This window comes from Palaemon carinicauda, chromosome 8 (assembly GCF_036898095.1).
Source record: "Palaemon carinicauda isolate YSFRI2023 chromosome 8, ASM3689809v2, whole genome shotgun sequence".
NCBI lineage: Eukaryota > Metazoa > Arthropoda > Malacostraca > Decapoda > Palaemonidae > Palaemon > Palaemon carinicauda.
The window spans coordinates 76,813,735-76,841,368 of record NC_090732.1 but is presented as its reverse complement, the minus strand read 5'-3'; the positions used below and the strand labels follow the sequence as shown (position 1 = coordinate 76,841,368).

General features: G+C 37.9%; 1 protein-coding gene across 4 annotated transcripts in view; it reads left to right on the top strand.

Annotated features, from left to right (window-relative positions):
- LOC137645762 (betaine--homocysteine S-methyltransferase 1-like) overlaps window positions 1-27,634 on the top strand; it is a 152,415-nt gene that overhangs the window by 104,399 nt on the left and 20,382 nt on the right. For all 4 annotated transcript variants that reach the window (XM_068378669.1, XM_068378666.1, XM_068378668.1 and 1 more), the window contains 2 exons: window positions 9,934-10,093; window positions 10,439-10,609. In XM_068378669.1, coding sequence (XP_068234770.1) covers window positions 9,934-10,093; window positions 10,439-10,609 — 331 coding nt within the window. The remainder of the gene's footprint in view (window positions 1-9,933; window positions 10,094-10,438; window positions 10,610-27,634) is intronic.

The window sequence follows — 27,634 nt, the reverse complement described above, 5'->3', positions numbered from 1 at the left end:
GTTTAAAATCGGCATAAGCTCCGCAAACCTCCAGGGATTGGTTTTGGAGCATGTCGGAAGGTCTTGGTCTCTGGGTCGTTTGTATGACCCCTTTTCGTCTTGTTTGCGAAGGTTTTCTATTAGACCTTTCATTTGGGCCCATAATTGGTCCATTCCCTCTAATAGAGGGGTAGGAGGTGAAGATGTCGATGTTAATGTCTCTAGAGCCGGCACAGATGGAAACAATTCCGACAGGACATTATCCCCCTCTTCCCATGGGGCTTCCTGCCCTCCATCCCAAAAGCTATCTGGCCGCAGGGAGGTGTGAATCGTGCCTGGGGCACCGCTATTTCCTTACTTGCTTTCGGGAATAGTAGGTTACACATCCTATCATTAGGTAGGTATGATCCCAGAGAGATTTTCTGGAAGCCTCTCACCCAGTTGCGTAGTTTGTTATGAGCTGCATCCCTAGACTCTATCAACTTGGGATTCTCGACACCGTCGGACATTAAGGTCTGACATACATTGCAAAACTTGGGGTTCCCAATAATGCAGGGATTCGGAAATAATTTTGCAGGAGGCATGAAACCTGCATATATTATGACCATAAAAACACTTACTCTTGATATTGCAGAAGACTGCAACACATGTCATCTGGGTTTCCTCCTGTAAGAAAGGAAAGCAGAATGAGTATACAATTGATTATCTCACTGATAAACAATATGTGAAAGTCATCTTTTAACAAAATAGCTTAGGATAGTAAGCTAGAAAGGGATAGTGGGAGACACATACTTGTGTATCCCCTGCAAGCAAATGCTGTTACCTCCCCTCATTATTAACTATAAGGAGATTCCTCTATCAAGGGAACTCTAACTAAAGGGTTCTAGCCCCTAGGGATAGAGAAGTGTACAAGTCACTGCCCCCTTTTATTCTTAACACTGTGGGGTAAGGATGACTGATTTCTAATCAGAGTATTGAAGGAATTCTATTCTTTTAATATAGGAACAGTCCCAGCAGAAGCCCGCACAAGGGCACCCAAGATATGTTAGAAATAACTACTGTTTAATCATACTATAGTTTTCTGTTTGCAGTATATACTGTACTGTAAATTACTGGCTACTGTATGATTATATATAATGTAGTTCAACCAGTGTGCTGCCCTTATGGCAAGCATGTGACGGCACGGTCCAGCCGGCAAGACGCCGACTGGACTAGGAAATATAAAAGACATATCTTTGTATATCCTACCCAGCCCATTTGCTGTGACCTCCCTTACAATATTAAATCATAGAGTTTCCTTATCAGGGAGACTCAAGGATAAGGGTTCTACCCTTTTAGGGTTAGAAGTGCAATATCGCCAGCCCTTTAAGATATTTAATATTATAGGGTAATATGAAAACTAATTTTTAATCAGAAAATTGAAGAAATTCTATTCTTTCAATAAAGGATTGGTCTCAGCAAACACCCGGGCAAGGACACCCAAGATATATTGGAAAATAACTACTAGTATAATATATACAATATTTTTTCTATCTGTTGTATATCCTATACTGCAAATATACTGACTATCTGTATAAACATATACTGTAATTCAGCCGGCATATAGCCGGCATAGCTAGTCCCTGCCGGTGCAGCCAGCATGCTAGCTAAAAGAGAATGAGAGACAGCATGGAGTGAAGGCTGCCTTATTACTGTGTATGTATACACTAATTAAGGATGTAAAAGTCTAATTTACTCCCTTTCTCCAGAAAGAAGGTTCAGATGGAAGGGGAGAATGTAACATTCAGGCTTCCATCCAGCCACAAGTACCACCGCCGGCAAGGTCTAGCCGGCACGTAGTCGACAGGCTAGCCTCCGGCAGCACCCGTACAGTCGGCGTACTGCCAGCTGAGTCAGCACCTATCTGTGCCGGTCTGGTCTACCCCGGCAACAGATCTTGTGGCCAGCAGTCCAAGGGAGGACTTGAGAACCTTGGTAACAGAAGGGACTTCCCACCTACAGCCATCATGGCTGCCGGCCGGCAGCCGTCATGGCTGCCGACAAATGACATGGCTACCAGCAGCTTGCATAGCTGCCAGCTGCCGTCATAGCCGCCGACAGTTTGTATAACACAGGGTCACCGGCAGCCAACATGGCCGCCAGCAGTTGTCATGGCTGCCAGCAGCTGGCATAGCTGCAGGCAGCTGGACAACAGCTGCAGAGAAGGAGTCTGGCCGGCCCCCGCAACCCACCGGCAACAGGGAGGTTGCAGGACGATGGCTCAAAGAAAGATAAGGGCTCAGCCATCATAAAGGAACAGAGGGGGAGGAAAAAGAGTCCTGTATGAGGTGTGGAATGAGTCGGCAAGGTTGCCGGTCTTACACACCTTTAAGAAACTCTGTTTTAGTATCAGCGCCATCCTAGGCGGCAGAAGAATCTTATATTCTCCAACCTAGGGTCTGCCAATACAGTTAAGGGGACGGCAGCAGTGCCGCCTCCTCTCAACAAGGGAGAAACAGAGTTCCAGTGCCGGCGCCATCATAGGCCTCAGAAGAATAACTACTCTTCAGCCTAGGGTCTGCGAGCACAGGACTAGTCTACTAGACCACAGGGAGAAGGTGGCAGCATCATACAACCACTTCAGGTGTGGCTTAGGGAGGGATAGCCTCCTATGTCGGCAGCCTAGCTGACAGGGGAATGACAAATCACCCTGCCGGCCAACTGTCGGCATAAGACTAAATACTCTGAGGTTCTGACCGAATCCCAAAACCTGCCATCAGTGGTTAAGGGACGAGACAGAAAACCCTAGGCTAGTCATGCTTGAATGAAAACTCGAGGCACGACCCACTAGGGTTGTAGCCTAAGGCTACACTCAGAGGGAAGAGAGATTACCTTAAATCTCTTCTAGAGACGAGTATCGGTTATATATTAATTCTAGGAGATATCAATCTCTGATGAATTGATAAACCAATACACGAGCGTAACCGGGGAAATGTCGAAAGTATACTATATGGCCTAGGTTAGGTTACCTAGGCAAAACGAGATCTCGGTTACCTAAATCACCGAAACTCTGAAATATACAATCGACATAGAAAAGGAAAATTATGCATATAAATATCTTTACAAGTATAAATTGCCTAAATAGCTTTCATAATTAAATTATCAATGCTATTTTAACCGGGAATGTTGTTCTACTAAATAAATAACACATGCCTAACGAACGACAGCGCCAATGGCGCCCCCGGTAACAGGCCTAGCTCCTAATCACCAAAAATTACTCTAATTCAACTGTGAAACAGGAGCTAAATTACACACATTGTAAAGAATTAATACTCAACTTTCCAGAGGCGAAAGAAGCTGGAGATTGCATAATAATCCTTGAAAAACGATCGAAAATGTCAGATCAACAAGGAACACCACCGTGCAAAATCGCTATAGAATTAGGAAATCTCTGCCATATTGGATAGGGCGCTGTTGTGATACTCAATAGTAGTATGGGAACTAGGGTAATGTTGATACGGCTCCCCTTGTAATTCAGCCACTTTCCCCCTCGAAGCGTAAACGCTATTCGGGGTGCAGATTGCTATGTGGCGTATCAAGAATACGTTCCCTGATATTATGCTATATCCTTGAGAGAAATTCAAGGATATTCGCGCCAGGAGTTAGAATTCTGGAGACCTAAAGGTAAATTCTCTGGGAAAATTACTGTAGTCAAATATCCCTAGGAAGCTATTCTTAGGAACCTTCCATCAGGACAACATGGCTGATCCCAAAAATTTGAATCAGAACTTTGGCTTTGAGCTTAATATTTTGAGTTGAAACTTGGTCTCAAACTCAATATTATGTTTTGAACTTTGGCCTCGATCTCAATATTTTGATTTTGAATTTGTCTCACTCTCAATAATCTAAATTTGAAAGTTGGCCTTATGCTCTATATTTTGAATTTGAAATTGAATCTAAGCTCATTATTTTTATTTTAAACTTTGGCCTGAAGCTCAATATTTTGATTTTGAACTTTGGCCTTGAGCATAATATTCTAATTTGGAAATTTGGTCTGGAGTTAAACAATTTGAATTTGAAATTTGGCGTTTAGCTCAATATTTCAATTTGGAAATTTTTTCTCTCTGTCAATTATTTGAATTTGGACATTGGCCTCGAGATCAATATTTTGATTTCGTACTTTGGCCTCGAGCTCAATATTTTTAATTTAAATTTGGCCTCAAGCTCTATAATTTGAATTTGAACTGTGGCCTAGAGTTCAATATTCTGATTTTGAAACTTTGCGTCAATAGCTTGAATGTAAACTTCAACCTCGAGCTCAATATTTTGGATTTGGAGAAAAATTTGGATTCGAGCCTAATATATTGATTTTGAACTTGGGTTTGGAGGTCAATATTTTCATTGTGAGCTTGGACCTTGAACTCTATATTCTGATGTTGAACATAGCCAAAGCTCTATATTTTGATTTTGATCTTGATCCTTGAGCTCAATATTTTTATTTTAAAGTATGGTCTGAAGGTTAATATTTGGATTTCAAACTTTAGCTTGAATCTTAATATTCTGATTTTGAAATTGTGTCTCAACCTCAATATTTGGATTATCACCTCACGCTCAAAGTCTATATTTTGATTTACAACTTTGGCTTCAAGCTCAGTATTTTATTTTTAAAGTTTGATCTCCAGCTCAATATTTTGATTTCAAACATGGGCACTGAGCTTTATATTATGATTTTGAACTTTGGCTTCAAGCTCAATATTTTGATTTTGAACTCGGTCCTCGAGCTCTATATTTTGGTTTTGAGCTTAGGCTTTGAGGTTAATATTTTGATTTTGAACTTGGGCCTTAAGGTCAATACTTTTGTTTTGAAATTGATGTGAAGCTCCTTTAGAATCTTTAGGAATTTGAAGCTTCGTAATTGAATAACTAATGGAATGTTTTATTTTCAAGTTAAATCTTCTTTACTAGAATCATTAAATGATTGACAATATACTACAAGGAAGATTTTGAGTATAGATACGCTGTGATGTCTTTTTTTTTTTGTTTTTGTTTTTTTTTGTTTACTGATTTAAGTAACTACAGTGTAGAATTGAATACACTTAAAAGAATATAAAAAAGTTTTTATATGAAGATTAGAGTGTTATTTCCGGAGACTTTCTTGCTAAAGATCTTGATGGTCAGACGAGACAAATCTTGGCCCTTCCCAGACAGTATGGCTCCTGCAAGGATAGCAGGACCTCAGCTGGTTACGTACTTCTGGTTGATTCCCTTCTGGCATCACAAGCTAGAGGGTGCTCGTTTTCCTCTAACATATCAGGTTAGAGGAATTTCTGGATTCTCTCCAACATCTTTGGTTAGAAGGAGTTCAACTCCTCCTTCTCTGATTACAAAGCGGCCAATGGTTACCGCATAGTTGAAACTGGAAGTGTCCGCTGTAACGTCTGAGGGAGCCTAACCCCAAAGTGGGATGAGGGTCAGACCAAAGGTCCACCCTGACCTTATCACTCTTAAGGTAGGGAAGGAAAAGACCTCTCGCTTGCTTGTACCTCTCTTCATTCTCAGATTTCTAGGTGTGGTTGTGTCTGTTCTTCCAAATGGCCACTCACTCATGATCGTGTGTCACCTGCTTCTGGCTTTTATTAGTCATTCAAAAGGTATTTACTCTCTTCGAACAAGGCTGGCTGTTTTCTCTTGTGAATTACGTACTTCTTCAAATTCTTATTAACACATTATCTCCAGTTCTCGCACTCTCTCGTCTCTCTATAAAACTAATTTCTTTCTTTACAATAGCAACCTATTTCATTTGTCTTCCTATCTCTTAGTTAATGGCTTAAACCTATGAAACGACTCATTACACACATCAATTAACTCATTCATTATGAATATCTATGAAACAACTAATTTCCTGACAATGAGCCTCGAACTCTATGTTTTGATTTTGAACTTAGGCCTCAAGCTAAATATCTTGATTTTGAACTTGGGTCTTAAGCTCAATATTTTTAATCTTAAACATGGGCTTCGAGCGCTATTCTTTAATTTCAAACTTGGCCCTCAAGCTCAATGTTATGATATTGAACTTAAGCCTTGAGCTCTATATTTTGATTTTAATCCGAGGCCTCAAGTTCTATATATTGATTTTGAACTTAGGTCTCTAGCTCTATATTTTGATTTTGAACATGGGCCTTGAGCTCAATATTTTTATTATGAACTTTGGCCTCAAGCTCAATAATTTGGATTGGACCTTGGGCCTAAAGCTTAATATTTTCATTAGCTTTGAACTTTATATTGTGATTTTGATCTCTATGTTGTGATTTTGAACTTGGGCCTTATGCTCTCTCTATATTTTGAGTTTGAACTTGGTTCTCAAGCTCAATATTTGATTTTGAAATTAGGTCTCAAGCTCAATATTCTGATTTTAAACTTTGGCTTTAAGCTCAATATTTTAGAATTGAAATTGGATCTCAAGCTCAATATCCAGATTTTGAACTTAAGGCTCAAGCTCAATATTTTCATTTTGAACTTGAGCCTCGATCTCAATATTTTGAATTTGAAATTTGTCCTTGAGCTCTACATTTTGATTTCGAACTTAGGCATCGAGCTGAATATTTTTAATTTGAACTTGGGCCTTGATCTCAATATTTTTTATTTTAAACTTGTTCCTCGAGCTCTATATTTTAATTATGAACTTTGTCCTCGAGCTCAATATTTCAATTTTGAACTTTAAACTCAAGCTCTATATTTTGATTTTAAACTTGGGCCTTGAGTTTAATATTTTGATTTGGAACCTGACCCTAGAGCTCTATATTTTGCTTTTGAGCTTGGACCTCGACCTCAATATTTTGATTTTGAACTTGGTCCTTGATCTTAATATTTTGATTTTCATCTCGAGCTTTGAGCTTTATATTTTGATTTAGAACTTGATCCTCGAGCTCAATATCCTGATTATGAAGTTGAGCCTTGAGCTCTGTTATGATTATGAGTTGGGTCCTAAAGCTCAATCTTTTTATCTTGAACTTGAGCCTAGAGGTCAATATTTCAATTTTGAACTTGAACCCTAAGCTCAATATTTTGAGTTTGAACTTAGGCCTCAAGCCTTAAATATTGATTTCGAACTTAGGTCTAGAGCTCTATATTTTGATTTTGAACTTGAGCCATGAGCTCAATATTTTGATTTTGAACTTGGGCCTTGAGCTCTATATTTTGATTTTGTGCTTGGGCCTTGAGCTCTATATTTTGATTTTGAACTTAGTCCTCGAGCTCAATATACTGATCTTGAACTCGGTCCCAAGCTCTATATTTTAATTTTAATCTTTAACCCCGAGCTCAATATTTTGATTTTGAACTTTGGCCTTGAGCACAGTGTTTTGATTTTGAACTTTAGCCTTGATTTCAATATTTCTATTTTGAACTTTTGCCTTGAGCTCTATATTTTGATTTTGAACTTGGTCTTTGGGCTCTGTATTTTGATTTTGAACTCAGGACTCGATCTTTATGTTTTGATTTTGAACTTTGGTCTCGAGATCATTATTTGGATTTTGAGCTTGTTCCTCGAGCTGAATATTTTGATTTTGAACTTGGGCCTCGAGCTCAATATTTTGATTTTGAACTTGGCCTTGAGCTCTATATTTGGATTTGATCTTGGTCCTCCTGCTCAATATTTGCATTTCTATATTTGGTCTTAGAAATGACCTTGAACTTGGTCCTTGAGCTCAATATTCCGATTTTGAAATTTAGTTTGAATCTCAATATGCTTAATTTAAACTTGGTTCTTATGTTGAATATTTCAATTTCGAAATTGGGTCTCAATCTCTATAGTATGATTTTGAACTTGGTCCTCGAGCTGAATATTTTGATTTTGAACTTATGATTTGAACTCTAAGATTTTATTTTTATTTTGCTCCTCCTGGTCAATATTTTGATTTTAACCTTTGGCTTCAAGTTCAATATTTTGGTATTGAAATTGGGTCTCAAGCTCAATATTTTGATTTTTAACTTTAGCCTCAAGCTCAGTATTTTGATTTGGAACTTGGTCCCCAATTTCAATGTTTGATTTTGAACTTGATCCTTGGGCTTCATTTTTAATTTTGAACTTAGGCCTCGAGCTTAATTTTCTTATTTTGAACATGGGGCTTGGGCACAGCATTTTTTATTTTGAACTTGGCCTCAAGTTTTATATTTTAATTTTGAACTTTGTCCTTGAGCTCAACATTTTCATTTTGAACTTTGGCCTCGAGCTCCATATTTTGATTTTGAACTTGGTCCTCGAGTTCAAAATTTTGATTTTGAAGTTGAGCCTCGAGATTTATATTTTGATTTTGGAACTTGGTACTTGAGCTCAATATTTGGATTTATAAATTGAGCCTTGAACTCTATGTTTAGAATTTTAACTTGGGTCTCAAGCTCTATATTTTGATATTGAACTTTGGCCTTGAGTTCAATATTTTGATTTTTGAACTTGGACCTTGAGCTCTATATTTTGAATTTGAAATTTGTTCCTTATGCTTAAAATTTTGAATTTGCTTTTGGGACTTAAGCTTTTGAACTTGGACCTTGACCTCAATATTTTGATTTTGAAATTGGGTATAAAGCTCAACATTTGTATTTTGAACTTGGTCCTTGAGCTGAATATTTCGATTTTTTTTGTTGGGTCTCAAGCTCAGTATTTTGATTTTGAAATTGGGTCTAAAGCTCAATATGATGATTTTTTACTTATTCCTTGAGCTTATTATTTTTATTATGGAATTGGGTCTCAAGCTGAATATTTAGATTTTAAACTTAGGCCTTAAATTCTATGTTTTGATTTTGAATTTTGGTCTTCCTGGTCAAGATTTTGGTTCTGAAATTTTGCTTCAAGCTCAATATTTTGATATTGAAATTGGATCTCCTGCTCAATATTTTGATTTAGAACTTAGGTCTCAAGCTCAATATTTTGATTTGGACTTGGGTCTCGATCTTAATATTTTGATGTTGAACTTCTTCATTGAGCATTCTATTTTGATTTTGAACTTAGTCCTCGAGCTGAATTCATGTTGAGCTTGGGTCTCGAGCTCAATATTTTTTATTTCAAACTTGGGCCTCGCATTTTATATTTTAATTTTGAACTTTGCTCTCGAGCTCAGCATTTTCATATTGAACTTTGGCCTCGAGCTCTATATTTTGATTTTGAACTTGTTCCTAGAGCTCTATATTTTTATTTTAAACTTGGTCCTTGTGCTCAATATGTTAATTTTGAACTTGCCCCTTAAGCTCAATAATTTTAATTTTAAGTAAAGGTTCGAGCTTTATATTTTGATTTTGAAATTGGTCCTCGAGCTCAATATTCTGATTTTGAACTTAGTTGATGAGCTCAATGTTCTGATTTTAAACTTGAGTCTCAAGGTCCATATTTTGATTTTGAACTTAAGGTCCCGAACTCTATCTTTTGATTTTGAACTTGGGACTTGAGCTCAATATTTTGATTTTGAACTTGAGTCTTGAGCTCTATAATTTGATTTTGAAATTCGGCCTCAAGTTTTGTTATTTAATTTTGAACTTTGTCCTTAAGCTTAACATTTTCATTCTGAGCTCCGGCCTTGAGCTCTATATTTTGATTTTGAACTTGGGTATGGAGCTCTATATTCTTATTCTAAACTTGGTCCTCGACCCTATATTTTGATTTAATCTTTGCCCCCAAGCTCAATATTTTGATTTTGAACTTTGTCCTCGAGTTCAATATTTTGATTTTGAACTTGGGTAGGGATCTCTATATTCTTATTCTAAACTTGGTCCTCGAGCCCTATATTTTGATTTTATCTTTGCCTCTGGGCTCAATATCTTGATTTGAACTTGGGCCTCGTGCTCAATATGTTTTTATTTTGAACTTGGTCCTCGAGCTGAATATTTTGATTTTGAAATTGGGTGTATCTTACTATTTTTAATTCCGGCTTCTCAATGTTACGTTCTTTTCTAAACTACTTTTTTCTCTTGAATTTCTTCTAGTTTTTCATGTATGTTGAGGAAATGGAATGGGCCATTGAAGAGGTCACAAAGAGCGGACTGCCAGTGGTAGCGAGCATGTGTATAGGGCTCAAGGGCGACTATGCTGGTGTCTCCGCTGGCGAGTGTGCCGTCAGGATGGCAAGGGCTGGTGCGGATGTTGGTAAGCATATTCCTCTTCTTTCCTTAACCGAAGAAGAATATAACCTTGGGGTGTGTATATGCCTATTCAGTTAACAGCAAGGATGAAAGAGACTGAAATCTGTGTGGAATTGCTTTTTTTATTCTTATATAGCTTGTTGATTCTTCTTCTTTTGATATAAAGCAGGGTAGAGTATATATGCTGAATATGGTCATGCATATGCGTAACTGCGTGATGATTAAAAATTCGATATATCAATACATGCGCATAGAAATATATTTCAAATACATATCCAACTCAATGCTAACTTCCACTTAAGTTCAAACTATTTACTGGGAAATATTGAATATAGATTTCTTTTTTCAGTTGGTGTAAACTGCTTGTTCGACCCTTACATGACTGTTGATACGATAAAAGTCATGAAATCAGCTTTAGACGAGGCAGGGCTAAAGCCTTTCCTTTTGACACAGCCCAATGGATTCTTTACGACTGGGACCGGGAAAGAGGGGTATTTATCTTGCCCTGAATATCCTTTCGGTAAGTTATTGAAGGATATTTATTTTGACCTGGATGCCTTCTTTACAAAGAATTCGTAGGAATAATGGTTATTTTTGCTACGTATTTTCCTCTTGGTAAGCTATTCAAATTATGGATATCTATCATGTCTCTAAAGTCATTTTGCCAAGTCACATATTTTGCCCCTGAGTATCCATTTTGCAAATGACTCATGTTAAAAATATTCTGTTGTAATGATCAATTTAGAAATATCATCATTCAACGAAGATAAATATCCCTCATGTGATCAATATACTTATAGTTGCATGTAACGTTCAAAATCGTTTAAATTAGAATTTCTTCTTGCTTTCTTTTATAATTACAAAAATTTGTAAAAGAAAATTGTATTTATAATTCATTGTCCTTATCGATGAACATTTTCAAGCACTTATCATAAGCTAACTTGCCTCTACTTTGGCTGGGAAATACATGGTATTATGAATTGACAAGTATATTATTTTTTTTTGGCTTAATAAATGATGTAGCCCATCAAAATACAGAGTTAACGTTAAAAATATTGAAAGAAATCTGTTTTCTCACGCTCAAACACATTGATGGATAGCCTACAAAGTCAGATAAATAGATATATAAACAGAGATAGGTAGAGAAATAGTTTTTACCTTTTTGTTCTTTTTGCTTTCAATGTTTTCTCTTTATTTCCTTGGTCAGTGAGGAAAAGTAAACATTATGAGCAAAAAAAGATGGAGCCGTCATAGGTAATTATCCTCACCGTATTACTGTCTTTCAGTTTTAAGTCGGGCCATGAATCTGAAAGAAATGTTTCAAAATACCACAGTAGATTGCCAAACTGATAACAAGATATTATCCCAACTGATTTCAAGGTAGAATGGGATAAGAACTTAAGATTCACATCAAAACTGTTGTTTATGGTAACAGAATTGACCTAAATAACGAATCTGAGTAAGAGCTTAGAATCTTTTCACATATTTATTAATTGATAAACCTAGGCAGTGGGCGGTTAGTAGCCAGGAACCAGGAGAATCAATTTAAAAAGGGGAAAGGATGTGCTTCTAGTCCGTTTTAATGTCTCAGTGATTAACTCAAATAATAGTTTTCAATAAGTTCCAAAGAATTTCAAGTCAGCTTTCTAGAACATACGCATATGAACCTCGCCGAAAAGGACACTGTATAAACGACTCTCTTGTATCTGTAAATATCCGTAAGTTCCTTGTGGCAAATCCTATTAAAAAGAAGTCATAAGTATCCTGTGGATGTAAGATACCAGTGGAAATGGTTATCTATTTTTACAACATAATTCATTATACATTCGAAGCATTCTCAATAGACAGCCAGAGAAGTCCTTGGCTCTTGAGTTCGGCTCTATCATCCAAACCAGGTCTCATACAGTGAGTATGTATGGGTCCTAATATAAACTCAAGAGGGACTGTTTAACCATTAAGGAATCCTCCTCAACGCCTTTTAAATCGAAAAATAGTTCGATTCAATGGTATCCTGTGTATGTAGCAATTGAAGTGCAAAGCATTTCCGAAACGCAATTTCTTTAAATTAATGTTTTATATTGTGTAGATCGTCGTGATGTACACATATATATATATATATATATATATATATATATATATATATATATATATATATATATATATATATATATATATATATATATATATATGTGTGTGTGTGTGTATATATATATATATATATATATATATATATATATATATATATATATATATATATATATATATATATATATATATATATATATATATATATATATGTGTGTGTGTGTATATATATATATATATATATATATATATATATATATTTATTTATATATATACATAAGTGTGTGTGTGTGTTACCGTGCTATAGGCAGTATTTCTTGGCAATCTATGTTATACAATGGCATAAGCGGATGAGAAACCTGGTGGAGTAACGAGAACTTTGGTATGGAGGAAATGCCACCGTAAATCTGGATGAAGTCACTGGTAGCAGATTGATGAATTGGGTTTAAGGCAATACACAAACTCTCTTCAGCTTCTTCTACTGATGTCGGGTGGATGATCTTTCTTGAATTAGTATGGAGCGGCAGGGGTCACTTGCCTTAGTTAGATAGGTACTGCGCATCACAAGGAACTGGCTATCCTTTGATGAATCCTGCCAATGAATCCTCTACGGGGTTAGTCAGTCAATGTAAAGAGTAGATATCAGAATGGCCCTCAGTCCTAGGCATAGCGAGGTGCTAAAAATCTCCCAGTTTATAAATAATAAAGAAAAATTGAAAATTTGCAATTGGAATATTAGAACCAATAATCAGATTGGGAAGTTACAGCAAGTGGAGAATGGATTTATGAAATATATCTAGGGCCTTAGTGAAACATGTTGTAAAGGGATTGGTGTGGAAACCTTAGACCTTGGCAATATATATATATATATATATATATATATATATATATATATATATATATATATATATATATATATATATATATATATATATATATATATATATATGTACATATATATTTATTTATTAAGAACAGATAGAGTTAGAAGAAAAGGGGTAGGGATGGTGATGACACTAAGAGCAGAAAAGGCTTTAACTAAAAGGAGAGCTGTAATTAGTAGAGGGGTACTTGCAAAGTTTAAATCAAGGCAGTTCATTATGAATAATTGCCTACAGTTTGCTAAACACTAACAAATGATTCCCCTGAAGAAAGGAAATATGAATACTATGAAGAATTGCAGAGTGTATCATATGAGATCCCAGAGAGAGATATGAAAATTGTGATTGGTTACTTCAATGCTAATGTTGGAATGAATAATCCATGTATAGAGAATGTGGTGGTTGTTGAGGGTTTTAGTGAAGTTGCAAATGAAAATGGAGCACATTTTATAAATTTCTGTTCAACAGGCAGTCTGTTCATTGGAGGTACTTTTTTCCAGCACAGGGAAATCCACTAATATACATGGACCTCACCATGAAGCAATTAAAAAAATCAAATAGATCACATTGACATTAATAAAGAGGTAAGGAGGACTCTGGGAAATGTATGATGCCATAGAGATGCAGATATTGGTAGTGATCGCCAGCTCGTCATTGGCACACTTAAATTAAAACTGAAAGCACCCAACAGAAATGTAAATAGAATACAGTAAGCTTCTAGAAGATGAGCACAGAGAAACATTTGCAATTGAATGTAGGAATTGATTTGTAGTCTTAGAGAATTTAAGAGACTAAGAGCAGACAATTAATGAAGAATAGTGCGATTTTAAGAACATATATCATTCAGTTGGTAGTGAAGTTTTGGGACATGTAATGACAAGGAGAAAGCCATAGATATCAAATGATACGTGGGATACTATAAAAGGGAGACGCAGACAGAAATGAACTGTTGAAAGTTTTCGAATATGTAATGAAAATTACAAGGTAAAGCATGCTAAGTATTTCAGTATTGATAGTGAGGTAAAAAAAAAAAAAGCTAGGAATGACTGGGGAGAGTATTTAGACAGGCACGCAGATGAGGCTGTTAAAGCTATGAATTCCGGGGGTGGTGTGGAGAATTTTTTATGGTATGTTCTGAGTGGGAACTTAGTCCGGGAAAGTCTCCTTATAACAGTTACATAAAGTTCAACAGGGGAGGATATGAGCACTTACTCTCGGGGCACAAACACCCTGCTAATACTTTACTGTCACAATTCACTAACCATCACTCTCAAATACAAAAGGGAAATTTACTGTTCAGAGGCCGGAGTACTCCACACGTAGAAATATCAATAATTTATGGCCTACTCTAGCTTTGTCAGGTCTATAGTCATCTCATTCTCAGGCTCTGTTCCGGCTCCGTCCCAGCTACCCCAATGAAATGCTGGACAGGTATTTTACGTTAATGTAATCAGACAAAATCCAAAATGGGAGCAGTGATGTAAAGTAGTTTAAAAGTTTAAAGATAAGGATCTTTACTTTCGAAGCAAATATATTAATGCAAAGTTTCTCGCTGTTACCACCTATAGACTTACTCTTCAAATATTCCCAGTTTAAACATTAAATAAATGAGGCAGCAAAAATACTAAGAAGGTTTAATTAACCTAATATTGATTTATTCACAAATTTACATCAAAGAAACGGACATCTTAACAAAGACAAAAAATGGTATCAAAAGAATGCAATTCAAAATGATGAAAATTAGTTAGTTAGACACGTGGTCTACAATAATAAAAAATCGAAATGGGGTCGGACACGTGACCCATGTGACCCAGAGACTGTGTTAGTCTCCAAGCAAGAAATAATAATGGAAAAATATTTACACAATCCCACCGCACACAGTCCGAATAGTGTAAAAGCCAGGTTCCCTATCAAGTTAAAATTAGTCTAAGCTAAATAATGGGGGAATAACTATGGCCATTGATGTAGTACCTGCACTCCTTTGAGATTAGTCCTATGCCCGTGATAGCTGTTGACCTGGTTGTCGCACTAATTGGCACGTTGCACTCTTGCCTGGCTCACCCCAAGAATCCTCGTTGGCTACAACTATGGTATCCCAGGGTCCTCTTCTTCTCAATCTCTCCGACCGGCAGCAATCTTTTGTGAGTCGAGTTTTGGGAGAGAGAGGGGGAGGGGGGTGAGCCAGAGGTACACGGGTTCAATGACCAGGCAGGTCAGTAGGCCAGGGCAGCTTCTCGTTGAAAGGGGTCGACGCTAAAGTCGAAGAGATCACCTGGCTTCACCTTGCCAAACAAGTGACGGTCATGATGCGCACGGTAATCCATTGGGGGTGCCATATCGGGACTTCAGGACAGGGCAATGTATTGTTGCAAGGAGTGCAGAGGAGGCAGGATTTTGGGTAAATTTTTACATTAAAACAATAGTATTTTCGGCAAAAAAAAATTGGAACATGATGTAATTATAGGTGTTTTGAACGTTTCCAATGCTCTAGAATGTCGCAAAAAGACCGGTTTTGAGCTACTTGACCTTGAATTTCAAACACCCCAAAAAGGCACTAAAATCACGAAAAAAAGGAAACCACGAGCAACACGGGTAAAGGGCATTTTTAACGTGCAACCCCCCCCCCCCCCTCCCCACTGTAAATGACGGCAAATGGTGCTTTTTCATCATGGGATTACAGATTCCAACTACCCAAAAAACACTAAGTTCACAAAGAAATTCGTAATGACGAGAAAACACGAGAAAACGGCATTCTTGCAGAACCCCCCCCCCCCCCTTTCCCACTGAAAATATCGTCAAATGGATGTTTTTCATATTCCAACAACCGAAAAATGCACTAAGTTCACTGTTCACATAATATCGAGAAAACACGAGATACCAATTCCGACACAAGCATTAAAATAAAACACGACTTGAACTGATCTCACCATTGGTTACACTATACCCAGAATTTGGATTAATAATTAAGAAATAACAACCCTTTCTCAGTCATCAATAGAATTAATATATTATATGGGGGAACACATTGTGTGGATAATAACTTACCTTGTTGGAGAAACGATGGAAAACGGCCAGGTAGATAATAGAAGACCGAATGGTGGTTTACATGGGGTCTGCAATGGAATAAAATATTAGTGAACGTCACTCAGGAATAATAGGTTTTTAAGAACACTACCTAACTTGAACTTCCCAACCTAACCTTAGACTACAAGCCATACCCTTACTTAACGGGGGGCTAACGCCCCCCTGCGACCCCCTTACATTGCCGTATTCTTATTCCCAAAGGAACTTAACGGGGGGGCTAACCGCCCCCCTGCGACCCCCCCCCCCCCAGAAAACTGTATTCTTAAACCCACATCCTTACATAAATACGTATCATACTTACAAACACCCCAATTCTTTCTTATGATCATATAAACTCATTAATAAAACATGGGAACGAATTATGTGAAGATTTAACTTACCGTAAATTGACTAAGAATCGTGGGTCGGTCACGGTGGGATTGATGGCGGTAGGAAAAGGGTCTGTAATAGAGTATAAGAATTAGTGAACAGTTCTCACACATTTAATGTTTAACTTGGTGTTTGATAATTCGAAAACGCATAATCTTTCATATATTCATTTTAAAAACATTAGAAATAAAACGGGGAAGAATATGAGGCATTTACTTTATAAAATTGATGAAGACACTGAAATATATTATATTATTAAAATAAGGAACGAATTTTTTGAAGATTTAACTCACCGTAAATTAAAGAAGAAACGTGGGTCAGTCAGGTGGTGTATGGCAACGGTGGGATTGACGGTGGTAGGAAAAGGATCTGTAATAGAGTATAAGAATTAGTGAACAGTTCTCACACATTTAATGTTTAACTTGGTGTTTGATGATTCGCAAACGCATAATCTTTCATATATTCATTTTAAAAACAATAAAAATAACACGGGGAAGAATATGAGGCAATTACTTTATATAATTGATGAAGACACTGAAATATATTATAATAAAAAATGGAACGTATTTTGTGAAGATTTAACCTACCGTAAATTAAAGAAGAAACGAGTAAAGACGGCATATTCAGGTTCAGGTCAGGATCGGCAACGGTTGGACTGGTGGCGGTAGGAGAAGGTTCTGTAACATAATATAACAATTAATGAACAGCACTCATACAGATAAGATATTTAACGTGGTGAATAATAAAAATATTTAACGTGGTGAATAATAATCCACTAACAACATAGTCTATCATACATTCATTTAAAACCAATATAATTAAAACAGGGAAGAATGTAAGGCATTTACTAAATATAATTCATGAAGACACGTGGAAGTTATGATATACTCCAAAATGAGAAAAGTTAACTAACCTTAAACTGTTCATTCATCGTCGGACTCGTAAACGGGAGGACGGGGATGGTTTCCATGAGGTCTGTATAGTTTTCCCACTTCCAGGAAAAACTGATGGACCGGATTAATGGGATAAGACTCGACGAACAGATACCTCGAAAAATACTGGTCAAAGTAATCTGCTTTCATCCCCGGTCTCTTTGACCATTCTTTCACGTTTCTCCACTGCCGCTCAATCGTCCGGGTATGAATACTAGGATCATTTGGATCCACAAAGTTCTCCGAATGATTAATAACTTTGTGAATATATCCTTCATTCGACAGTGTCTTGTAAGCGGCCCAACCGTCGCTCATGATAACTGACCCAGCTTTAATGTATTGCCGTATCAACGGAATCAAAGTTTCAGCACTACGATCCTGTCCTTCTTTATGCAGGGGAATGATGAATTTTTTCTTTGATAAGCGCTCAATCCCACCGAATAGCCAGACCTGGCTCAATTGTCTACCACGATGGTATTTTCGTTTCACAAAAAATGTTTCATCGATTTCCACGATGATATCGGGACCACCAATAGGTTCCTGGGTATACAGCCAGTTTAGCGTAACCTCGGAACAAAAACTACGCCAATCGACACTTGTCCTGGTAGAAAAATGCAGAGTGCGAATTACTGTAGCATGGTCCCAGCTTTTTTGGACGAAATGGTTCGCAAACAGGACAATTTTCCACGCTGGCACGCATGCATTTTCTAGAAAAGTACCCTTGAAGAGGCTTACACTGTAAGGACACTGTTTTCTTTTCTTTTTTTGAACACGAACATACCGACCACAATAAAACATATTTGCTTCTTGGCGTAAAGAACATGGCAAATTACAATATTTACATAACACATTAATAGGTAGAACGCCATGAGCTCGCAAATACTCCAAAGCGTTGGGAGTATTTAACCAAAATTCGTGAATAAACGACCAGGGATTTTCTTCTTCTACTGTACCGTTACACGTGATTTCGATGGCGGCCATTGTACACACACTTCTAAAAAAATACGTCGTTCCAGTAACGAGGTCACGGTAGGAAAGAAGGTACAAGAAGCCCAATTTAAATCTCTTGGTGGGGTCGGCAGGTAGGCAGGAAGGTGTCGGCCAATCAAAACATCCGGGGGTTAGTTTTAATTGGTTTATTTGGGGACAAAGGCGTGACCTGGCCGAGAATTTGCATGCGATTGGCCCAATTTAAATCTCTTGGTAGTGTAGGCCTATCAAAACAAAAACACTCGGCGCGTGCGTGAAAAAAAGGAATTTGAAAGCTAAATATGAATAAATGTTTTTTATCATAATGACTGTTATGTTTATTATACTAGAATAAGAGGAAAACGAAAGAATTTAATGAGTAAATAAATAAAGTACCCCAATTTAAATCTCTCGGTGGGGTCGGCAGGTAGGTAGGAAGGTGTCGGCCAATCAAAACATCCGGGGGATAGTTTTAATTGGTTTATTTGGGGACAAAGGCGTGACACTCGGCGAGTGCGAGAAAAAACTAAAAGCTAAATATGAATAAATTATATTTTTATCGTAATGGCTGTTATGTTTAATATAGTAGAATAAGTGGAAAACGAAATGAATAAATAAACCATGAAATAAGCAAGGCCATACTTGCGTAGGTTATACTTGCGTACCCAAAATACATCGCATTAACCTTGGGGAGCCGATGAATGGTAAGTAGAGCAGTTATTACTACGACTACTACTACTACTACCAAGAAATAGCAAACTGTGAGGAGCTTCCCGTGGCATGGGTCAGAGCAAACGGAACTTAGGAAAATTTACGACGTAAGCTAAACGATTTCTTTTATTATCACGTGTAATAATATCTGAGCGATTTAATTTTTAAGGTTTTAAACTCGTGTACTACTAGTGATCAATTGAACTATGATGTTTAAAATCGTTATGAAACAAAAGGGATAATCTAAAATAAAACCGGATTTTGTACTGAATACTTTAGAGAAATCTTGCTGCTCTAAGGGAGTTTATATATACAATAATCCTACCTATTCTGGCTTGCTAAAAATTAATATTTAAAATGATTAATTAGCAATGGACTGGTGCTATGGGCATACATCTTAAAATTAACAAACCTTAATTGGTATTGAGAAATATAAGATGCATTAATTCAGCAGTATTGGAATTTATATAAAAAATGCAGTTTAGGAATTTAATCTCGACCCATGTAGTTTAAGGAAAGAACCAACATACCCCGGGGTTACCACTAAGGCCATCTGTTGTGCGTATCTACGCTGTGACGTCACGAGCATGGCGTGCGCCACTGTCAACAAGTTTAAGTTTAGAATAGTCCTTCCTATGTTTCGTTAAAGAAAATTGAATGTAGGAGAGAACGCTTAAGGGGTAGCTATAGCATTAGTAGAAGAGAGCTAAAAATACGATTGAAAGAAGAAGAGTGAAGAAAATTCTTCACACCCTGGGGATAAAGGGGAGAAAAAAGGGAGAGGGGTTAGTTCCGGCAAATGCGATTCAACTACTTGTTAGTAACTTAGTATGAGTGAGATAAGGTTACTGGCTGAAGGATGAGTGAAGTTGTTCTCACATCAACGTCCGTTTAAAGTTAACAAAACGCTGTTAACGTTAATTGAAATCAATCGAGTCAAAAGTTATGCTTTCACGTGAATTTGGGGAATATTGAACCACGCAGGCAATGCTTCACGAAAGCGTTAAGTTAAGCATATGATCAGTTTTAACTTTAAACGTACGATGCAATAATAATAGAACGATTAGAAGTACTCGGTTCTTCTCACCCTAGGGGTACGGATAGAGCAAACAAAACGTAAGCCAATAACGGTCGAGTTCAGCAACAATTCAGGCCAAATGACAAATTGAAAATTATGGGGGTGAATCCCAATCCCTGTCTGACACCCAACATTTTACATGAAATGTCTTTACATATAAAATGACTGGCGTGATGAAAGCTTTGAATTCGTCGCCTGACAAAAGGAAAAAAGTTACCTCCTTCTCGGCGTTAAAAGGTGAAAAGTTATTTGACACTAGCCTGAATGATAAATCGAGACGAACTAGGTCTATGGGGACATCGTATTTCTGACAGCTTGGGTCTTGGATGTCGTCTTTAACAGAAACGTTTAAGATGGGAACATTAAAAACAAAACTTATTTTTAGCACGAGCTGAAGATGTCAGGGGGATTATAGCAACATGACAAGTTGTCAAGGCAAAAATTAAATTTACGCTTTGAGGTTAAAGCAAGTGATTGACCTGGAAAATGCTGCTGTACGACTTGGCAATAATAATAAATGCTTAAAGTTACGCCATGTATAACAGAATGAAAATAATGAATGACGTTCAATGTACCGTTATCCTCAAGCAAGGTGAATCGTAAACAGGCTCTAAGCTCCGGTGCTAGGTCTACATGCGTGACCTTCACTAAATCCATCATCAGCGCAAAAGGTTCCTTTCTGACAACTAAAGTCTTAACCTTGCGATCACGCAGCTCGTTCTGAGAGCGGGTTTCAGATTTTGATGTGGATATTTTATCGTCAACACGGGTTGGAGCGGAAGTTACTGGCTTAAGAACTGGACAGTCAGGCAACGTGAGCACTGGTCCATGGGATGGTACGACTTTAATGAATGACTCTACCGGTACAAGCCTCTGCTGGCTATCACGCACACGGTTAAGTCTGGTGGTATTTGCGCTACCACTTGGGGGGTCCATGTTAGGACTGTGAATGAGTTTTTCTCCGGGACGGACTGTCACCGGCGGTAAAGATAAAGAGGCTTGAGGGCGATCAAACGCTGGCGGCTTAAGGTTTGGAGATGAGGACGGAGCAGGTGGGGCTGACACAAAATTACTAATCGTATGCCGTGTTGGCAACATAGTATTGAAATGTGAAGATTTTACAGGTTGAGGAATTGATATAAAATTATGAGCATTGTGCTTGACTGCTGATATATTAGAAGTAACAATTAGGGGACTATTAATAGCGTTTACAACAGGACGTGTCACTGAAGGATTTACCCTTGAAGAAGAACACGATTGATTATCTTTAATTATTAAATTGGGATGAGCCATGAGGCTATTAAAAGCAATCTCAATTTTACTTGAACAGGCAGCAAGTACGGGATAATTTAATTTGACAATAGGATGGTCGTAATGACGTCTCCAAAAATTCTTGTAATTAAAAAGTTCATCTCTTACTTTACTAATTTCACTTTTAAAATGACCCACGGCTTCAGGACCCATGTTGGGAAAATCTACTGAAGCGAGAGCATGAAGTGCTAGGTCTGCGTCTTCACAAACAAAGGTGAATGTTAATTCCTGTTCCTTAAGTCTAGCGTTAATCTCCTCGGGGCTAAGCGTTTCCGCCTTAGGCGGTGGAGGTTTGTTTACGTTAAACATGAAGTCCGCCATCTTGGAATGACCACGTTTTGATGAACGGATTCGTGGAAGCAAACAAAGGGTAACTGAATTATAAAGGAATGTAAAAATGAAACTTTACAAATTTACAAGGTTGATAATTGAACATTTAAATATACTCATGATGGGAGGAAAATGGTTAAATGGACAAAAAACATAAAAATCATGAAATTACTTTAAAATTCAAAGTGACCGGGTCCAACAAAGCAGATGATGCCCAGGTCACGTGACGTTAAAGACTTTGCTAAAATGAATTATATACGCACCTGGCGATAAATGATTGAATCAAGTTACTTGAAAGTAAAACATTAGAAAGCACATGGGCTTATGAATGCAAAGTATTAAGTTAAAAGTTAAAGTAACAGGTCGAGGCTGACACTGTTGTGACAATTTCACAATTACGGGCGCACTGGGGCAGCCACTGAACTACTCAAAATGTAGATAGGTGCACGAGGCAACGAATTAGCTTTTAAAGTGCACTCTCGTGGAGGCTAAACAAAAATGAGATTTCCCTCACGCGGAGGTAAAACAAAAATATCGTCGATAAAGGACACAAATAATATCTCCTCGCTAAAGGAAATTAAATGAACTACACGCAGTAATTCACTTACGGTAGCAAACAATTACGCACCCTTAGTTTGGGCTGTAAACAAGATCCGCCATCTCGGAACAAACACGTGGAATGAAATGGACTTGGGGTTAAGTTTCTACGTTACTCGTAAGAACACTTAAAATTATGTTACACCAATTCGCTCTGTAGGACAAGGACATGTGCTAGGTATACGGGAAACGTTAGTTAGAAAAGTTAAGGTTGGTTAGGGAAGGTAAACGACACAAAGGAGGGTAGACCAAGGTACAAAATGTTACAAATTAGATGCTTAGCTAGCAAAATTAGTTGACAGAACGAGTACACCGGCGCTCTAGCTGAGCAGTAAACACGGGCGTCTGAACAACAAAAAACCTTAGTTCAAGTAGCTTAGAACTTTCTGGTATAAGTGGATTCTGCCACAACACGTGGGTGAACGGATCCGAGACAAAGCGAAGTTCCTACGACAAATTCTAGTTTTTCTGTAGAGAACATTCAAGCAAAAAATCAATCTGATTACGTAGCTCTTTCTTTAAACACGTGGTCGATACAAAAACATCATGATGATTACAAATTTCTCTTCCCAATTAAAGTCTGGGCATTACACATTCGACACACTGGCTGTGTGCGTGTGGGTAAGTGATATAGCGAGTTACTATATGCTTAATCAAGCTTATTAATTACGTTAATGCTTCACAAGTCAAAGGTAAAAGATCCGGTTCGAAGGACCACTCGTGTGGTGAATTTTTTATGGTATGTTCTGAGTGGGAACTTAGTCCGGGAAAGTCTCCTTATAACAGTTACATAAAGTTCAACAGGGGAGGATATGAGCACTTACTCTCGGGGCACAAACACCCTGCTAATACTTTACTGTCACAATTCACTAACCATCACTCTCAAATACAAAAGGGAAATTTACTGTCCAGAGGCCGGAGTACTCCACACGTAGAAATATCAATAATTTATGGCCTACTCTAGCTTTGTCAGGTCTATAGTCATCTCATTCTCAGGCTCTGTTCCGGCTCCATCCCAGCTACCCCAATGAAATGCTGGACAGGTATTTTACGTTAATGTAATCAGACAAAATCCAAAATGGGAGCAGTGATGTAAAGTAGTTTAAAAGTTTAAAGATAAGGATCTTTACCTTCGAAGCAAATATATTAATGCAAAGTTTCTCGCTGTTACCACCTATAGACTTACTCTTCAAATATTCCCAGTTTAAACATTAAATAAATGAGGGAGCAAAAATACTAAGAAGGTTTAATTAACCTAATATTGATTTATTCACAAATTTACATCAAAGAAACGGACATCTTAACAAAGACAAAAAATGGTATCAAAAGAATGCAATTCAAAATGATGAAAATTAGTTAGTTAGACACGTGGTCTGCAATAATAAAAAATCGAAATGGGGTCGGACACGTGGCCCATGTGACCCAGAGACTGTGTTAGTCTCCAAGCAAGAAATAATAATGGAAAAATATTTACACACAATCCCACCGCACACAGTCCGAATAGTGTAAAAGCCAGGTTCCCTATCAAGTTAAAATTAGTCTAAGCTAAATAATGGGGGAATAACTATGGCCATTGATGTAGTACCTGCACTCCTTTGAGATTAGTCCTATGCCCATGATAGCTGTTGACCTGGTTGTCGCACTAATTGGCACATTGCACTCTTGCCTGGCTCACCCCAAGAATCCTCGTTGGCTACAACTATGGTATCCCAGGGTCCTCTTCTTCTCAATCTCTCCGACCGGCAGCAATCTTTTGTGAGTCGAGTTTTGGGAGAGAGAGGGGGGGGGGTGTGAGCCAGAGGTGCACGGGTTCAATGACCAGGCAGGTCAGTAGGCCAGGGCAGCTTCTCGTTGAAAGGGGTCGACGCTAAGGTCGAAGAGATCACCTGGCTTCACCTTGCCAAACAAGTGACGGTCATGATGCGCACGGTAATCCATTGGGGGTGCTATATCGGGACTTCAGGACAGGGCAATGTATTGTTGCAAGGAGTGCAGAGGAGGCAGGATTTTGTACTGAATACTTTAGAGAAATCTTGCTGCTCTAAGGGAGTTTATATATACAATAATCCTACCTATTTTGGCTTGCTAACAATTAATATTTAAAATGATTAATTAGCAATGGACTGGTGCTATGGGCATACATCTTAAAATTAACAAACCTTAATTGGTATTGAGAAATATAAGATGCATTAATTCAGCATTATTGGAATTTATATAAAAAATGCAGTTTAGGAATTTAATCTCGACCCATGTAGTTTAAGGAAAGAACCAACATACGCCGTGGTTACCACTAAGGCCATCTGTTGTGCGTATCTACGCTGTGACGTCACGAGCATGGCGTGCGCCACTGTCAACAAGTTTAAGTTTAGAATAGTCCTTCCTATGTTTCGTTAAAGAAAATTGAATGTAGGAGAGAACGCTTAAGGGGTAGCTCTAGTATTAGTAGAAGAGAGCTAAAAATACGATTGAAAGAAGAAGAGTGAAGAAAATTCTTCACACCCTGGGGATAAAGGGGAGAAAAAAGGGAGAGGGGTTAGTTCCAGCAAATGCGATTCAACTACTTGTTAGTAACTTAGTATGAGTGAGATAAGGTTACTGGCTGAAGGATGAGTGAAGTTGTTCTCACATCAACGTCTGTTTAAAGTTAACAAAACGCTGTTAACGTTAATTGAAATCAATCGAGTCAAAAGTTATGCTTTCACGTGAATTTGGGGAATATTGAACCACGCAGGCAATGCTTCACGAAAGCGTTAAGTTAAGCATATGATCAGTTTTAACTTTAAACGTACGATGCAATAATAATAGAACGATTAGAAGTACTCAGTTCTTCTCACCCTAGGGGTACGGATAGAGCAAACAAAACGTAAGCCAATAACGGTCGAGTTCAGCAACAATTCAGGCCAAATGACAAATTAAAAATTATGGGGGTGAATCCCAATCCCTGTCTGACACCCAACATTTTACATGAAATGTCTTTACATATAAAATGACTGGCGTGATGAAAGCTTTGAATTCGTCGCCTGACAAAAGGAGAAAAGTTACCTCCTTCTCGGCGTTAAAAGGTGAAAAGTTATTTGACACTAGCCTGAATGATAAATCGAGACGAACTAGGTCTATGGGGACATCGTATTTCTGACAGCTTGGGTCTTGGAGGTCGTCTTTAACAGAAACGTTTAAGATGGGAACATTAAAAACAAAACTTATTTTCAGCACGAGCTGAAGATGTCAGGGGGATTATAGCAACATGACAAGTTGTCAAGGCAAAAATTAAATTTACGCTTTGAGAGTAAAGCAAGTGATTGACCTGGAAAATGCTGCTGTACGACTTGGCAATAATAATAAATGCTTAAAGTTACGCCATGTATAACAGAATGAAAATAATGAATGACGTTCAATGTACCGTTATCCTCAAGCAAGGTGAATCGTAAACAGGCTTTAAGCTCCGGTGCTAGGTCTGCATGCGTGACCTTCACTAAATCCATCATCAGCGCAAAAGGTTCCTTTCTGACAACTAAAGTCTTAACCTTGCGATCACGCAGCTCGTTCTGAGAGCGGGTTTCAGATTTTGATGTGGATATTTTATCGTCAACACGGGTTGGAGCGGAAGTTACGGGCTTAAGAACTGGACAGTCAGGCAACGTGAGCACTGGTCCATGGGATGGTACGACTTTAATGAATGACTCTACCGGTACAAGCCTCTGCTGGCTATCACGCACACGGTTAAGTCTGGTGGTATTTGCGCTACCACTTGGGGGGTCCATGTTAAGACTGTGAATGAGTTTTTCTCCGGGACGGACTGTCACCGGCGGTAAAGATAAAGGGGCTTGAGGGCGATCAAACGCTGGCGGCTTAAGGTTTGGAGATGAGGACGGAGCAGGTGGGGCTGACACAAAATTACTAATCATATGCCGTGTTGGCAACATAGTATTGAAATGTGAAGATTTTACAGGTTGAGGAATTGATATAAAATTATGAGCATTGTGCTTGACTGCTGATATATTAGAAGTAACAATTAGGGGACTATTAATAGGGTTTACAACAGGACGTGTCACTGAAGGTTTTACCCTTGAAGAGGAACACGATTGATTATCTTTAATTATTAAATTGGGATGAGCCATGAGGCTATTAAAAGCAATCTCAATTTTACTTGAACAGGCAGCAAGCACGGGATAATTTAATTTGACAATAGGATGGTCGTAATGACGTCTCCAAAAATTCTTGTAATTAAAAAGTTCATCTCTTACTTTACTAATTTCACTTTTAAAATGACCCATGGCTTCAGGACCCATGTTGGGAAAATCTACTGAAGCTAGAGCATGAAGTGCTAGGTCTGCTTCTTCACAAACAAAGGTGAATGTTAATTCCTGTTCCTTAAGTCTAGCGTTAATCTCCTCGGGGCTAAGCGTTTCCGCCTTAGGCGGTGGAGGGTTGTTTACGTTAAACATGAAGTCCGCCATCTTGGAATGACCACGTTTTGATGAACGGATTCGTGGAAGCAAACAAAGGGTAACTGAATTATAAAGGAATGTAAAAATGAAACTTTACAAATTTACAAGGTTGATAATTGAACATTTAAATTTACTCATGATGGGAGGAAAATGGTTAAATGGACAAAAAACATATAAATCATGAAATTACTTTAAAATTCAAAGTGACCGGGTCCAACAAAGCAGACGATGCCCAGGTCACGTGACGTTAAAGACTTTGCTAAAATGAATTATATACGCACCTGGCGATAAATGATTGAATCAAGTTACTTGAAAGTAAAACATTAGAAAGCACATGGGCTTATGAATGCAAAGTATTAAGTTAAAAGTTAAAGTAACAGGTCGAGGCTGACACTGTTGTGACAATTTCACAATTACGGGCGCACTGGGGCAGCCACTGAACTACTCAAAATGTAGATAGGTGCACGAGGCAACGAATTAGCTTTTAAAGTGCACTCTCGTGGAGGCTAAACAAAAATGAGATTTCCCTCACGCGGAGGTAAAACAAAAATATCGTCGATAAAGGACACAAATAATATCTCCTCGCTAAAGGAAATTAAATGAACTACACGCAGTAATTCACTTACGGTAGCAAACAATTACGCACCCTTAGTTTGGGCTGTAAACAAGATCCGCCATCTCGGAACAAACACGTGGAATGAAACGGACTTGGGGTTAAGTTTCTACGTTACTCGTAAGAACACTTAAAAT